This window comes from Coregonus lavaretus (assembly GCF_964263955.1).
Source record: "Coregonus lavaretus genome assembly, chromosome: 10".
Classification (NCBI taxonomy): Eukaryota; Metazoa; Chordata; class Actinopteri; order Salmoniformes; family Salmonidae; genus Coregonus; species Coregonus lavaretus.
In genome coordinates, this window is record NC_139997.1 from 55,775,231 (window position 1) to 55,790,697 (window position 15,467).

The following is a 15,467-nucleotide window of genomic DNA, read 5'->3' on the forward strand; positions in this document are numbered from 1 at the left end:
AACGTGAGCATGAATTTTATTTTTGCGTCTATTTAATAATTTAAGTAAACATCTTCATGCTACAGCAATGAAAACCATATTGGATAAGAGATGAATAACATCAATAATGGTGTAATTACATTTCAGAATTGTATAAATAAATATAAAGTTTGCCTTACATTCAAATCACAACAATCATAGTATACTAGCTACATTCCATAACTTGTCTTCAGTATAATGTAAAATATTTGTTTATGTACAGTGACCAGACTATTCCATATTTGGATGTATTGGTTGAAGCTGAGTGATGGTATGTTGTCGGTCTTCATCTGGGTTTGCTTACCTTTTTACAATAAAGAGACAGAAATTAGACATTTTTCTACAAACAACATAAATTGTGAAATGTTTTTATTTATGGGTGATAAGGAGCCATCAAACCTGTAAATGTTTCTTGGGTTTATTCTTCACCCTGTTGTACAAAGACATGTCAGCCACAAACCTTTAATCTCTTCACAGTTTAGTGCTGTTGAAATTTTTACATTCTTAAACTACTAATGAAGTTGTGTATTAGAGGGCAGGACACAGTGAAAATGTCTAGACTCACTCATGATGGGTCCATTGGCTCCATTGGGAGTCAACCAGGTCATCCTTTGCCCGGAGGCAGAAACGATATTTATTGTGGCGGGGACGAACTGTGAATTTTGTTTCATTTATGTTGGTTTCACTTATAAACACCTATCAAAGAGGAGAGAGGGTACCATCACCTTACATTTACATCATTTAGCAGAAGCTCTTATCCAGAGCGACTTAGAGGAGCAATTAAGGTTAAGTGCCTTGCTCAAAGGGACATCACACATTTCACATAGCCAGCTCGGAGATTCGAACCAGCGACCTTTCAGTTACTGGCCAAACAATCTTAACCGCTAGGCTACCTGCCGCCCTACCTTAGACAGACCAGCCATGTATCACAGACTAGTGTCAATCAAGACACATTGAGGATTCCAAGGATAAAATCATTGCTTATACCTGTTCCTTAGAGTCACAGCTTGCCCCCTGGTGGACCACTTTGACTCGGAACGTGAGGGGGAAGTAAGGCCATGGGCGGCTCCACGTCGCTGGGTACTCCCACTGAAATGTGTTCCCCTCCACCTTGGTGATGTGGATCTTGTCTGGCTTCACTGAGGAGGGAGAACAGACAGAACCAATATTTCTGAAGGGTTAAATTGGATGGAGGCCATATTAATCAATATACTGTACAGCATGTCTACATACAGCAAGGATGAAATGAGATGTACTGTATATTAACTTATACCTGTATGATGTGACATTGGAATTTCCAGCGAATGAGTGCGGAGCACACGTGAACCCTGGCCTTACTGTACCTATTTCTCGGATGTAGAAGGGTGTGATGGTGTATTCCTCTAGGAGGTCATTGCTCCTGAAGTATACAGTGAGGTCAATGCGGGACACCTCCTCAGCAAAGGGGCAGCTATCCCGGTCCTGACAGGTCAGGCCTGCACCATCACTGTCTACGGAGCAGGAGATGGGGCTGGATGAGGGACACAAATCTCCTGGTTAGCCTTGGTGCTTTCTCTCTCTGAAAGAAGCCTCAGGTCCAAACATAACAAATCAAAAGCTCGTCACAGGGAGACAATGGAGAAAGCATTTGCGCTGTGTTTCAATTGCGACTCACATCATTCATGTGACAAGATCAAATGATGTAAACACAAGTACATGAAAGCAGACTATTGTTTCTATTTTACTGTCCATGGCGTGTGTTTGAAGACTTACCGTCCTACTTGGACAAAAACAACAGCTGCTGACATCCGATGCTCAGTCTTCTTCCAAGAGCAATGAAATATTCCACTGTAATTTTTTGCCAAACATCTTATGTACTCTGGGTAAAAAGAGAAACCAAATGAAAAAATGATTCTCTGATTATATCTTTCTTTCTCTCTCACCCACTCACACACACACACACACACACACACACACACACACACACACACACACACACACACACACACACACACACACACACACACACACACACACACACACACACACACTCACTCACCATCTTCATCTGTGTCATGTGACTTCTCCAGGACGCATCGTCTGTTGGGTGATTGTATGTCTTGCACCAGCACCAGAGTGTGGTTGAGGTAGACTCCAGCAGCGTTGTGGCAGCTGTAGTTCCCTCCCATCATACTCTCCACTTTCACCCTGATCTGGTTTCCTTGTCCTACATGCTTACTGCCTTTCCTCCATATCACCTCTGTGTCCAGATAGTCCCCACAGCTCAGAGGGACCTGCGTCTCAGTGAAGACCCTTCGATCCACCTTGACGACAAGCACTGGGACCACATGACCACCACTGTTTTAGTATAGCCTCCACGTTTAAATAAGTTCTATTCAAATGTTTGAATTGCATTGGTCTCCCACATATGAATATTATGAGAGCAGAAGTTATATAATCAGAAGTAGATAGTGTGTCTGTAAAGAGAAGTAGACATAGGTAAAGATGAGAGATAAATAGACAAACAGTCACCATTTGGCATGAGAGTCTCAATGGTCTCTGTCCCATGTTGGCTGCTTGATGCCACATGTAGGAGAAGATACAGGACGTTGAGTCGTAACATGTTCATCTGGCAGAAAGAAAATCAAGAGTACTTTAAGTTCATATCTATCGATATCTATTGTATCTAAATGTTAAGGACGTTCTCCTGAGCCAGACAAAGTCAAATATACTCTAATCAACAGGCTATACTGTAGTAGTATGTGCATATCTTACCTTGATAATGAGATATAAGCAGAGTGTGAGCCTGGCTGGAGTGTAGTGCTGTCATGTTGACCCAGACAGTATTTATATATCAGTGGAACAGAAGTAAAGAGACTCAAAATAAAAAGTCCCACCTGCCAGCTTAGAGGAACTGACCTATTAGTATTTTTTTAAATAGGATTTGAGAATGTGTGGTCAGTTTAAAGGACCAATGGAGCCGTTTCTATCTCTATATCAAATCTTTTCTGGGTAACAATTACTTACTGTGATTGTTTTCAATTAAAATGGTCAAAAAGAAACAAAATAGCTTCCCAGCAAAGAGCAATTTCTCAAGCAAGAATTTTGACAGGACTGTCTGGGAGCAGGGGCGTCATGCACCCCAAAAATCTGAGGGGGCACAAAATGCATGAAGATGGCTGGGGGGTGGTCCATAGGAGATGGGCCCCTCCGTCCGGAAGTTGGAGACTTTTGCATTTCTCAAACACCTGAATCAACTTTTTCCTGCAATCTAGAGCCATAATCATAATGCTTAATTTTATGTACAAAACATGTTTATTTTTCTGCATATCTAAGCATTCCTCTTGAACTGTCTATTCCCCTGACTGGTGGTTATTATTTTATGAAACTAAATATGCTTCTCTGCACCTCTGCTAAAATCTGGGTAAAAGATTGAAAGGAATGTGAGTCTTATTCAGTACATTTAGTAATTTCTTGCTTTTCTAAAGTCTACCAACCTAAGATAGAGTAGCCAGCTTGTCAAACTAACTTGATTGATAGCCTGAAATGGCTTCATGGTAGCTAGTTATGAGGTTGGGAGATTGGTACAAAAAGAATGGGCAGGTAGCAATTAGTATTACAGAGTAGTCCATCCCACCCAAAACAGGCTGCAATTAAAGGTGGTCTTTTCAAACAGGTCTTATACTAAAAGGACATTAGCATAATTTTCACATTTCACAATAAAATCACATTTTTAACTGCACTGGACCTTTAAGTAAGAACTAGACTGCTGAATGGGGGGGGGGGGGGGGGGGGGTCTATTTCTGCAACTTCTGTGGTATGGTGACTGATGTCACTACCTGAGAGGAACGTAGTAGTGATGCAATCCAGTCATCTGCCATGAGAGCGAATGACCAAGCATCCCAAGATCCCATACTAGTATCTATTTTTGCATGGGCATGACTTTGTTCTAACTGTGTGTGGGCTACATCCTAGCTGTGCTATCAAATGACAAGTCAGGTTTGCACCCAGACTTTAGACAACATTTGTGCGAAGTGACGTTAGGAAAGGAATCCAGGACGTACAGTAGGAGACTGAGACTAAAGAGGACAAAGAGATTAAGGGGAACAGGAAATAGTTGGGTTGAGGTGAGAATCACATAACGCTGGCTACCGAGTATCTACCTACGCTCGGGACGTGTCGTCAAGGAACAAAAACAGGGAACTGTGTCTGAGGTTCAAGCTGACCGCCTCAGGTTCATTGTGATGTAAAACATGTGAAAGTATTCCTGGATGTGTACCTAATAGCTATATACTGTATAAGTATACAGTGGGGGGAAAAAAGTATTTAGTCAGCCACCAATTGTGCAAGTTCTCCCACTTAAAAAGATGAGAGAGGCCTGTAATTTTCATCGTAGGTACAGACACTATGACAGACAAAATGAGAAAAAAAAATCCAGAAAATCACATTGTAGGATTTTTAATGAATTTATTTGCAAATTATGGTGGAAAATAAGTAATTGGGCCAATAACAAAAGTTTCTCAATACTTTGTTATATACCCTTTGTTGGCAATGACACAGGTCAAATGTTTTCTGTAAGTCTTCACAAGGTTTTCACACACTGTTGCTGGTATTTTGGCCCATTCCTCTATGCAGATCTCCTCTAGAGCAGTGATGTTTTGGGGCTGTCGCTGGGCAACACAGACTTTCAACTCCCTCCAAAGATTTTCTATGGGGTTGAGATCTGGAGACTGGCTAGGCCACTCCAGGACCTTGAAATGCTTCTTACGAAGCCACTCCTTCGTTGCCCGGGCGGTGTGTTTGGGATCATTGTCATGCTGAAGGACCCAGCCATGTTTCATCTTCAATGCCCTTGCTGATGGAAGGAGGTTTTCACTCAAAATCTCACGATACATGGCCCCATTCATTCTTTCCTTTACAAGGATCAGTCGTCCTGGTCCCTTTGCAGAAAAACAGCCCCAAAGCATGATGTTTCTACACCTTGTGAAGACTTACAGAAAACGTTTGACCTGTGTCATTGCCAACAAAGGGTATATAACAAAGTATTGAGAAACTTTTGTTATTGACCAAATACTTATTTTCCACCATAATTTGTAAATAAATTCATTAAAAATCCTACAATGTGATTTTCTGGAAAAAAAATTCTCATTTTGTCTGTCATAGTTGACGTGTACCTATGATGAAAATTACAGGCCTCTCTCATCTTTTTAAGTGGGAGAACTTGCACAATTGGTGGCTGACTAAATACTTTTTTCCCCCACTGTAATTGCAAAAGGGTTTTCTAATGATCAATTAGCCTTTTATAATGATAAACTTGGATTAGCAAACACAACGTGCCATTGGAACACAGGACTGATGGTTGCTGATAATGGGCCTCTGTACGCCTATGTAGATATTCCATAAAAAATCAGCCATTTCCAGCTACAATAGCCATTTACAACATTAACAATGTCTACACTGTATTTCTGATCAATTTGATGTTATTTTAATGGACAAAAAAATTGCTTTTCTTTCGAAAACAAGGACATTTCTAAGTGACCCCAAACTTTTGAACGGTAGTGTATTTAGCCACATGCTTTGATAGAGCATAAATCAAATCCACAGTTCCACTTCAGTTCCCCCTCATCTATCAAACTCTTTAGTCATACAGCTCTCACATAGGTTACCTCAGTATGGGACACTGGTTAGAAAATATTCCATATCCACACTTATATCTCAAATAAGCTAATTAACGGTTGTCTTCACTTAGACACTTCATATCATTGTGTAATTTGTTTTTGAATAACATATCCATGGACACTGTGCAAACCAATTCAGAGTCTAATTAACATAATCAGAATGGATGTTTTTATGGTAAAGACCCCTGACAAATCAAATTGTGATTGCCTTATGAAACGAGCGGGACTGAATCTCACTCTGTGTGCCCCCTTTGAGCCATGTTGGCTTCATATGTTAGAACCATTGGGATGCAGTATAGAGTTCATTAGCAGCAGTAGCATCCGCCCCCAGATGAGATGGCCTACTAATTAGCCTAGCGTTGGCATGTTGATTAGATATGACATCCGTTTACAGAGGAATGGATTACACCGTCAGACTAATTGCAAGGGAGATGCTGAGAGCATTATAGTCTTTCTCAATGACTTCCTCTAAGGTGTTGCTGTCAGAGTGCCTCTCTCAATCTCATATACTAGAATTAATGTCACATTTTATTTCATAAAAACGGATTACATTGTTTGGCTTCCTATAGCTGGATTCAGGGACATTATTGTCGCAGAGGATTGTATCGTAGCATAGGGTGAATGTGTTATGATACATGTGCTGTTTTGGGTCTACTGAGAAATAGAAAAATGCATTATTGTGAGCCCCACACCCCTGAATATAAGTAGGTAGCAGTACAATGTGAAAAACTAAAAAAAACATTGATGAGAACAAACTATATTTAAACAATATTGCTTAAATATCAGCGCATCAGCTCTGGGTTTCCCCTCCTTTATACATCATACCAGCCTTTCACATGGACATGGAACATTCACCATGCTGTTTATCTGACTAATATGATGTAGTAAAAGTATGAAAACATTACAAGGCGAAAGGTTCACAAGCTAAACAACTCATAATTTATGGCTGACAGCAGACTTCCTCCAGCAGGAAATGACTGATAGTCTCCTGTTCTAACCTTTTTTAAAACCAGGATTAGATCCATGGGCTGACTCATGGACAGGAGAGTGGATGGTGGTTTGGGTGCCATGGGTGCCCAGGAAAATGAGTAAATACACAGAATATCTAGTCTTCCAAACATGGACATGAGGTCCATCTCTCTCTCCACTGTGATACAATAAAGTGATTTACTCTCTGTCAGCAGATGAAAGGAAATATGGAACCACACTCACAAAGCTGCTTCCCTGTTTTTCATTGTCTTTCCAATAGGTGGAATCCCACAGGGGAAGTGGAGGACATTTCTTCCTCCACAGCTGCAGACGTGGGTCAACATCCTCTAAACCCACAACAACAAAATGCCAGCGTACTCAAACTCAAACTCTATCTGGGTCGAGGTCATTAGGCACGAAATGGGAGAATTTGTCTGGACATGGGGGAGGTACCTACATTTTACAGTTTTGTCATTCTATTTTCAAATCATGTTATTATTTCATATATTTTTTGGTGATCAGGCCACACTGAGGGCCAGCGATTACTACAGACACATGATAATCTGAAGTACCCAAAAGGGCCACTAAATGTCTTGTGATAGATTACATAAAATCCTTGCCAAAATTCTGGTAGTTTACTGGTAAACTTAGAAAGTTTCCAGTAATATACCCTCTCCTTGCAACCCTATTCTTCACATGTGTGATATAGAATCTACAGCTAGTCTTTTAATTCAAGTGTTTTTAAAAACTGTAAAGTACCCTCTGTACAGGATAGGTCATATTACATGGAACCTAGAATTTCCAAATAGGCTGGTTCTGTTCTTCAAACATGACTCCAATTCCATTCTGTTCTGCTTTTACTTTTTAACTGAAACCCCAGAGGCCCTTCTATTCCCAAGAACTGATCCAATGAAATGAGAGAGACATTGTGGAGTACAAATGTTGGTCCATTTAATTAAAAACATTCTATTTCAAAATATGCAACTGGGTTACTGAATTTCATTTTTCATGAATAAGTCTTGATGTGCATTAACACACACAAAGAGAGAAGCAGAATAATGAACTACAGGAGGAGGACAAGACCTCTGGTGTGATTTATGTCCACACTCCACAGTACAACCCCTAGAGACCTGCTAAAGTTGTAACCTCTTCTTAGTATGTTCTGAGGTCTGCCTCATCACCAGAAGATATTGTACACATGAACATAGCTGTACATCCAGCACTTTCTCTCGACAACCTCTCAAACATGCATTTACTCTCTATTTCTCTATCACACACACAAATTGATTACACACTGCTCTGATAAGTATCTTAAAGTATAGTGAAGCAGCATTTCTAAGCACAGTGCCATTCAAAACTTTGCGATGACACCTCATCCCAGCACATTCAGTTTGTACAACATTGTCCTTTTTAAGTTCTACACAGGTTATAACTGGAAACCTACTGGTGCATACAGTCAAACGGAGAGTGAGAGTGTCACGTTTACATGATGGGATGTTTACTGGAGAATGAGAAGGGAACTAATCTGCCGCAGTGACGGCCTAACTTCACAAACCAAGATCGGAACTAAAAGTTATAGTCCACAACATGTGATTCATCTACTTAAGAAGAGTTGACTGGCGGAGCTACATGTAATGTCTGCAGAAAGAAGCTACAGGTCAAAACTGCTACAGGTAAGGTGCATAACAAACAAAGCAATAGAAGGACTGACCGCTGACTGACTTGAAGCTACAGAGGAGATGGAGAGCAGGCAGGCAGGTAGGAGGTTCTGGAACATCGACACAGTCCTCCAAATCAATACAGAATTATCCTTGACAAAGACAAGGACTAAAATGCAACAGCAGTGAAATCAAAACAATAGTAGAAATAATGCAAAATGAAAAAGTTGTTACTGTCTATTCTTCCCCGTTCCTTATAGTTTCCCCAGATCAGAATTTTTTTGGTTGTTCAGTTTCCACTAAAAGCAAGACAAGTTTTTGAAAATAGTTTTTGAAAAAGGTTGATTTGTTAAAAGCCAGGTTGGCAGGTGGTCCTGTCTTGTGGTGGAGTCTCTTCCTGCTCCTGGTTAGTTGTCTTCAGTCGAGGAGGCGGAGTCTTCCTGCTCCTGCTGAGACACAGACACACCCCAGCTGCTATCCCAGCATGCCTTGCAGAATAACCTCCCCATCCCGTCGAGGAGGGAGAAGAAGAGACAGGGAGGGAATACAGCTTAACAAACCCTCACAACTGTAAACAAACCCTTTCAATGACCACACAGCTCGGCTCAGCTCACCTTGGTTCTCTAGTCCTGTTCCAGCACCTTTAAAGACACGTGTTTAACCCTCTACCTCCTTAGCTCCTTCACACACACACACACACACACACACACACACACCCCCCTTACCCACAAACCATCTCAACACAAACACACACTTCCACCCTTCTCTCTCTCGCTCTCTTAGACAAGATGGTCCTCCCATTGTGGTCCTCTCCCTTCCTGCATGCGTGCCCTGTCCGGGTGCCAGGCACTAGTTTTCCACGGGCGTTGGGTCCTGGGGTAGCATGACGGGCGTGGCTGGTGTGGGGGTGGGCGGTGCCTGGGTGGGCAGGGGGGCGGGCGGCTGGCTGACGATCACCTGCACCACGTAGTCCCTGGAGATCTTCAGCTCCTCCAGCTTCATCTTGTCTGTGAGCGGCCGGCCCGAGAAGAACCAGCGTTGGGTGGCCGCCGCCACGCCCTCCACCGCCTGCAGCCGCCGCTTCATGTGCTGCACCGTGTCCGTGGTCCTCACCGCCAGGCGCAGGTCCCGGCCCGTGGACAGGCGCAGGCGCAGCTGGCACTCATGGCCCTCGCTGGGGGGCGGCTCGCTGACCTCCAGACTCTCCAGGTCACTCTTCTCCTCGATAATGTTGACGGGTGGAGACAGGCAGTAGACTGGCAGCTGGTAGCGGTTCCCCAGCTCGTCATAACACTCCGTCAGTGCGCCTGCAGGGGGACACAGAGGGACAGAGGAACAAAGTCACTCACTGAACAGGACAGACCATTGACTTCTGATTATTCACTCAGTCTGACCTAGTCAGTTCAAAATCCTTCCCTCATATTCAGAGGTCTGTGAATGACGTCTTTTCATCAGCTTTGCTCGATAACTTTCTAGCGATTGCATTTCTAGTGAAATTACGTTTCCCTGACTCTCAATCGCTCTCTCTCTGCTCTTATTTTGAAAATTATGCCATATATATATATATATATATATATTATTTTTTTATGTGCATCTTGATGGAATGTTGAGTTTGACCAAAAGGATGCGTGTGACAGAGTGAACCAGTGGAACACTATACAGCCTAAACAGACACAGGCACGTATCCCTCAGTCAAGTGTATAATATAATATAATATAATATAGTAGTGACACTGTGGCTGCTCCTCCTTGTGAATGGCCTGTCACTGGAAGTGAGAGTGGAGAGTGAGAGTAGAAAAGAGAGAAGCGAGAGAGAGGAGAGAGGGGAAATGGAGAGAGATAGAGAGAAATGAGTGTTTAGTTTAGGATCCCAAGTAGCGACTGCAGATGCAGACGCTACTTTTCCTGGGGTTCACATAAAACGTACAAATACGCAACAAAGTACAGAACAGTTATAGCTAGACAAGAAAAACATAAGATACTACATGAAATGCAAAAAAAATAAAATAAGAGTTACATATTGGAAAGACACCAAGAGACAAAAAACTATTTACATACTATTCATAAATACAGTACATATCATTATGTACATTGCATTCAGAAAGTATTTAGACCCTTTGAATTTTTCCACACTGTTACATTACAGCCTTATTCTAAAATTGATTAAATTGTTTTTTTCCCCCCTCATTAATCTACACACACACACACACACACAATACCCCATAATGACAAAAGCAAAAACAGGTTTTTTAGACATTTTTGCAAATTTCTTAAAAAGAAAAAACTGAAATATCACATTTATATAAGTATTCAGACCTTTTACTCAGTACTTTGTTGAAGCACCTTTGGCAGCGATTACAGCCGAGTCTTCTTGGGTATGACGCTACAAGCTTGGCACACCTGTATTTGGTGAGTTTCTCCCATTCTTCTCTGCAGATCCTCTCAAGCGCTGTCAGGTGGATGGGGAGCATTGCTGCATAGCTATTTTCAGGTCTCTCTAGAGATGTTCGATCGGGTTCTGGGCTCTGGCTGGGCCACTCAAGGACATTCAGACTTATCCCGAAGCCAGTCCGGCGTTGTCTTGGCTGTGTGCTTAGGGTTGCCGTCCTGTTGGAAGGTGAACCTTCGCCCCAGTCTGAGGTCCTGACGCTCTGGAGCAGGTTTTCATCAAGGATCTCTCTGTACTTTGATCCGTTCATCTTTCCCTCAATCCTGACTAGTCTCCCAGTCCCAGACGCTGAAAAACATCCCCACAGCATGATGCTGCCACCACCATGATTCACCATAGCCCAAGCGGGCTGTCTTTTACTGATGAGTGGATAATCAAGGCCAAGACCTTCAATGCTGCAGACATTTTTTGGTACCCTTCCCCAGATCTGTGCCTCGACACAATCCTGTCTCGGAGCTCTACGGCCAATTCCTTCGACCTAATGGCTTGGTTTTTCATCTGACATGCACGGTCAACTGTGGGACCTTATATAGACAGGTGTGTGCCTTTCCAAATCATGTCCAATCAATTGAATTTACCACAGCTGGACTCCAATCAAGTTGTAGAAACATCTCAAGGATGATCAATGGTAACAGAATGCACCTGAGCTCGATTTTCGAGTCTCATAGCAAAGGATCTGAATACTTATGTAAATAAGGTATTTGTTTTGTATTTTTAATACATTTGTAAAACATTTCTAAAAACCTGTTTTCGCTTTGTCATTATGTGGTATTGTGTGTCGATTGGTGAGTAAATTGTTTTATTTCATCCATTTTAGAATAAGGCTGTAACATAACAAAATGTGGAAAAAGTCAAGGGGTCTGAATACTTTCCGAATGCACTGTAGATTGTCATTATGGAACATATTTCCAACCCTTTTTCCATAAAACATTAACATGCTAGAACTGATGCACATCAATAAATAATGGCGACAAAGCAATGTTAAATGACTTTGGGCGCATTACATAAATTCGCCCGGAGGTGGTTTAAACGGCATTCTAATGTAGACTTTGCTGAAAGAAGCAAACTGTATTAAGTTAAGTGTTTTACGCATCCTCAGTTATTGGGAAATTTGAAATGGAAGTTATGGAACTCCCTCGCGTGGTTCTTTTTATGGTGGGAAAGTCCTCAATGAAACTGACATTAAAATGTGAACAATGATACATTTGCTTCTGTTGGCCATCAAGTAGCCTATTCATTTATTTGCCATTGTAGGCCACTGTAGGCTTCCATTTCATACAATAAATATGTTGAAAGGACGATATTACTGGAGTCATTGCAAATCAATTTGTGCGACTTGTGTAGCCTACCTGGAGCTGGCAAAATGATTTAATAAATAGCCTTTAACTTCAGTTTATTGTTGTTGTAGCCTTGTGTTATTATGTAATTAATAATGGACCTGTTTAGTTAATTACATTGGTATCAAAGCTCTATCGCAATTGCCGATCAGTTGTTAGAATGCATTAGATTTACGTAACTAGTCAGATTAGCCTACAGGTAAAACATTTAAAAAAAGATATAAACACTGGTTGTTGTTGACAAGCATTTTCAGTTCATATACATATTATTAATATTTAATTCAGTGATTGAAATTATGACCCCCCCTCCTCAGTAGCCTATTCCAGCAGGCTATTGGGAAACACAAGCACTTCTTACCTAGAAATCGCTTCGCTATTCATGTTGAATAAATTCGTCTCTCGACTTGAACTAAGCAAGCTGCTAAATTGTTCAGTTTACATCTCGCCTAGGCTACCGTAGACTATCTGAAATGAGATGTAGGCCTATCTGGGGCTATAGGCTACCTGCCTTTATCTAAGCAAACCATGGCAAAGTTGCAATCATAAACCCAGATTTTAGTCTGTAGCCTACGCCTATTGAAATGACAAGTCAATCTAGCAAATGGGCCATTTATAACAGTTTGTAGTCTTAACATCTGGCACATAATAACAGCACAATTGCCAGAAAATAGCCTAGCATTAGTTTTTTAAAGTTTGTCCAAGTGTTTCTTGCTTAGAGATTAAGATCCTCTGTCCAACTTTAATCACTCAAACTCTCCTGTCGGATTTATCTGTAGTTATGCACATGCGCAAAATATATTTATTTACAATTATAAACCTGGTTTGAGCCCTGAATGCTGATTGGCTGAATGGTATATGCATGACAAAAAAGTACTTTTTACTGTTCTAATTACGTTGGTAACCAGTTTATAATAGCAATAAGGCACCTCGGGGTTTGTGGTATATAGCCAATATACCACGGCTAACTGCTGTATCCAGGCACTCTGTGTTGCGTCATACTTAAGAACAGCCCTTAGCTGTGGTATATTGGCCATTTACCATACCCCCTTTTGCCTCATTGTTTAATCATTTCAGTCAAACGAGTTAATTCAACATCCATTGATGGAAAATGATCTGGCGAGTTTAATAAGGGCAAATTATATTTTCTCTTGCGACATATTCAAATTCCTTTATTACGTCATGTCATAGCTCGCAATAATTCTCCTTTTGATATAAACCAAATTTTGCTTCTTTCTTAACTGGCTTGATAACGTTAAAGGAAAAGGGTTTATTGTATAAATGTGGCAACTCCTCTCCTCTGTAAAAAAACTAATTTGGCCTGGCTTTCAGGGCTTTTGGGCAGGTTTTCAGTGGTCATTGGTCTAGAATTTTTAGCTAGACCTGGCAACCCTGTGCTCGACCCCGAGACACTTGTGTTCAGTTTGCATGGTTAATGCAGCACATGCAACAATGCTGATGACAACGATGCTGTATCCACAATGCGTCTTAAAAGCATGTTGATTTGATGAGGATCATCAAGTACTGGCTTTCTCCTCTCAACAGCTCTTATCATAGGAGTACTTCAAATGAGTGAGAGAGGGAGAGACAGAGAGGTAGCGGTAGGTAGAGAGAATGAAAGCAAAAGGATTGAAAGGAAAGAGCAATCTTGAGGAGGGTGAAGTGTTTGTAGGAGTTGTGTTCTCAATGATTGGAGGGGGTGTAATACGGTCAGCACCCCAGTTCTGTCACTCAAGAGTGTTTGTGAGGAGTGTGCGAGGGGCTGAGTGAGAGGGCATCGAGTGACGCATGGCTTTCACCTCAGCAAGCAGTCAATGACAGGCAGAAGCACAACAATACAGTGTTCAGCAGTTTCTTTATCGCGCTGTGTGATTTCTGACAACACTATCCACTCTAGATGCAAATCACATTCAAACAGCCTGCCTCCTCTGTCGCTGTGCTGTGCAGTGTCGACTGGTAATTTAGGGCAGAGCCCCACCTGTTTAGATACAAATAAATAAAATAATGTGTTGCCTGTTTTGCATGTTATTTTGGCATTAATGTGTCACATATCAGTTTGCAAACAATGTAAAAAATTATATTACAAATAGTTAATAAAGCTGCATACAAACACGGTCTCTTTTTTGCATTCTTTAGTAAGGCAGCTCCAAAATGCAGTTGTTTCAGCCTAGCTCAGTGCTTTCTGGGGTGGTGGGGCAGCCAGTGGAAAATACAGAGCGTAGGGGTTGGTAATTTTCTCTAGTTGCGCCGTGATTGGCTCAGTGTTCTGTCACTCATGGGGACACTACGTCACCGCAAAATCTACAGGGAGACCTAGAAAGTTCAAGCCCCCTTGGGTGCTGCCATTGATTTACAATAGAAGTGCCCATCTAAGAAGGCTCAAGGTCATTGGCCACAGATAAAATGACATCAAATCACATTATATCTACCGTAGCTTTGATTGGACTGATCATGTCGTCATACTTTCAAAATCTTAGCTAGCAAGCTAGACAAGCAGTCATCATCATGTATCACGTCAACAATCTACTGGCAAATCCTTTTCATATGAAGAGAAATTATAGATAAAACGTATCGGTGCTCTTCGGCCATTGGACATAAACATTACACAACAAGTTGGAAATCACTAATTCAACAATGAGTGGTTTGGAAGGAATCAGTGGCTAACTGCAAGCATTGCAAAGCAATCAATATTTTGCTTCCCCTGCCTGATATTCGGTGGAGAGGGTGTGTGGTCCAAGTCTGGGTTTAAGGGTCTCTTTTCCAAGCTTAAAAGGATAAACATTCACAAGCAACACCATGGGCCAGAAAAGGTTGAATACATTGGCCATGCTGTCAATCCTGCATGACTTCTGCCGGGTTCAAAACTGGAAACTCGGGACTGGGAAATCTCAAGACAACTGGGAACTACAGTGAGGGAAAAAAGTATTTGATCCCCTGCTGATTTTGTACGTTTGCCCACTGACAAAGACATGATCAGTCTATAATTTTAAATGGTAGGTTTATTTGAACAGTGAGAGACAGAATAACAACAAAAAAATCCAGAAAAACGCATGTCAAAAATGTTATAAATTGATTTGCATTTTAATGAGGGAAATAAGTATTTGACCCCTCTGCAAAACATGACTTAGTACTTGGTGGCAAAACCCTTGTTGGCAATCACAGAGGTCAGACGTTTCTTGTAGTTGGCCACCAGGTTTGCACACATCTCAGGAGGGATTTTGTCCCACTCCTCTTTGCAGATCTTCTCCAAGCCATTAAGGTTTCGAGCCTGACGTATGGCAACTCGAACCTTCAGCTCCCTCCACAGATTTTCTATAGGATTAAGGTCTGGAGACTAGCTAGGCCACTCCAGGACCTTCATGTGCTTCTTCTTGAGCCACTCC

At 41.6% G+C, this 15,467-nt stretch overlaps 1 protein-coding gene across 1 annotated transcript in view; it reads right to left on the reverse strand.

The window, feature by feature from the left end:
- The window catches only part of LOC311136385 (uncharacterized protein), a 61,794-nt gene continuing 46,327 nt past the window's right edge, over positions 1-15,467 (reverse strand). Inside the window, exons 3-11 of the mRNA XM_084170481.1 lie at positions 9,164-9,609; positions 2,530-2,626; positions 2,057-2,335; positions 1,771-1,876; positions 1,362-1,528; positions 1,006-1,157; positions 584-714; positions 418-448; positions 1-322 (exon numbers count right to left, since the gene is read on the reverse strand). Of these exons, the coding sequence (XP_084026607.1) occupies positions 305-322; positions 418-448; positions 584-714; positions 1,006-1,157; positions 1,362-1,528; positions 1,771-1,876; positions 2,057-2,335; positions 2,530-2,626; positions 9,164-9,609 (1,427 nt within the window). The 3' untranslated portion in view covers positions 1-304. The remainder of the gene's footprint in view (positions 323-417; positions 449-583; positions 715-1,005; positions 1,158-1,361; positions 1,529-1,770; positions 1,877-2,056; positions 2,336-2,529; positions 2,627-9,163; positions 9,610-15,467) is intronic.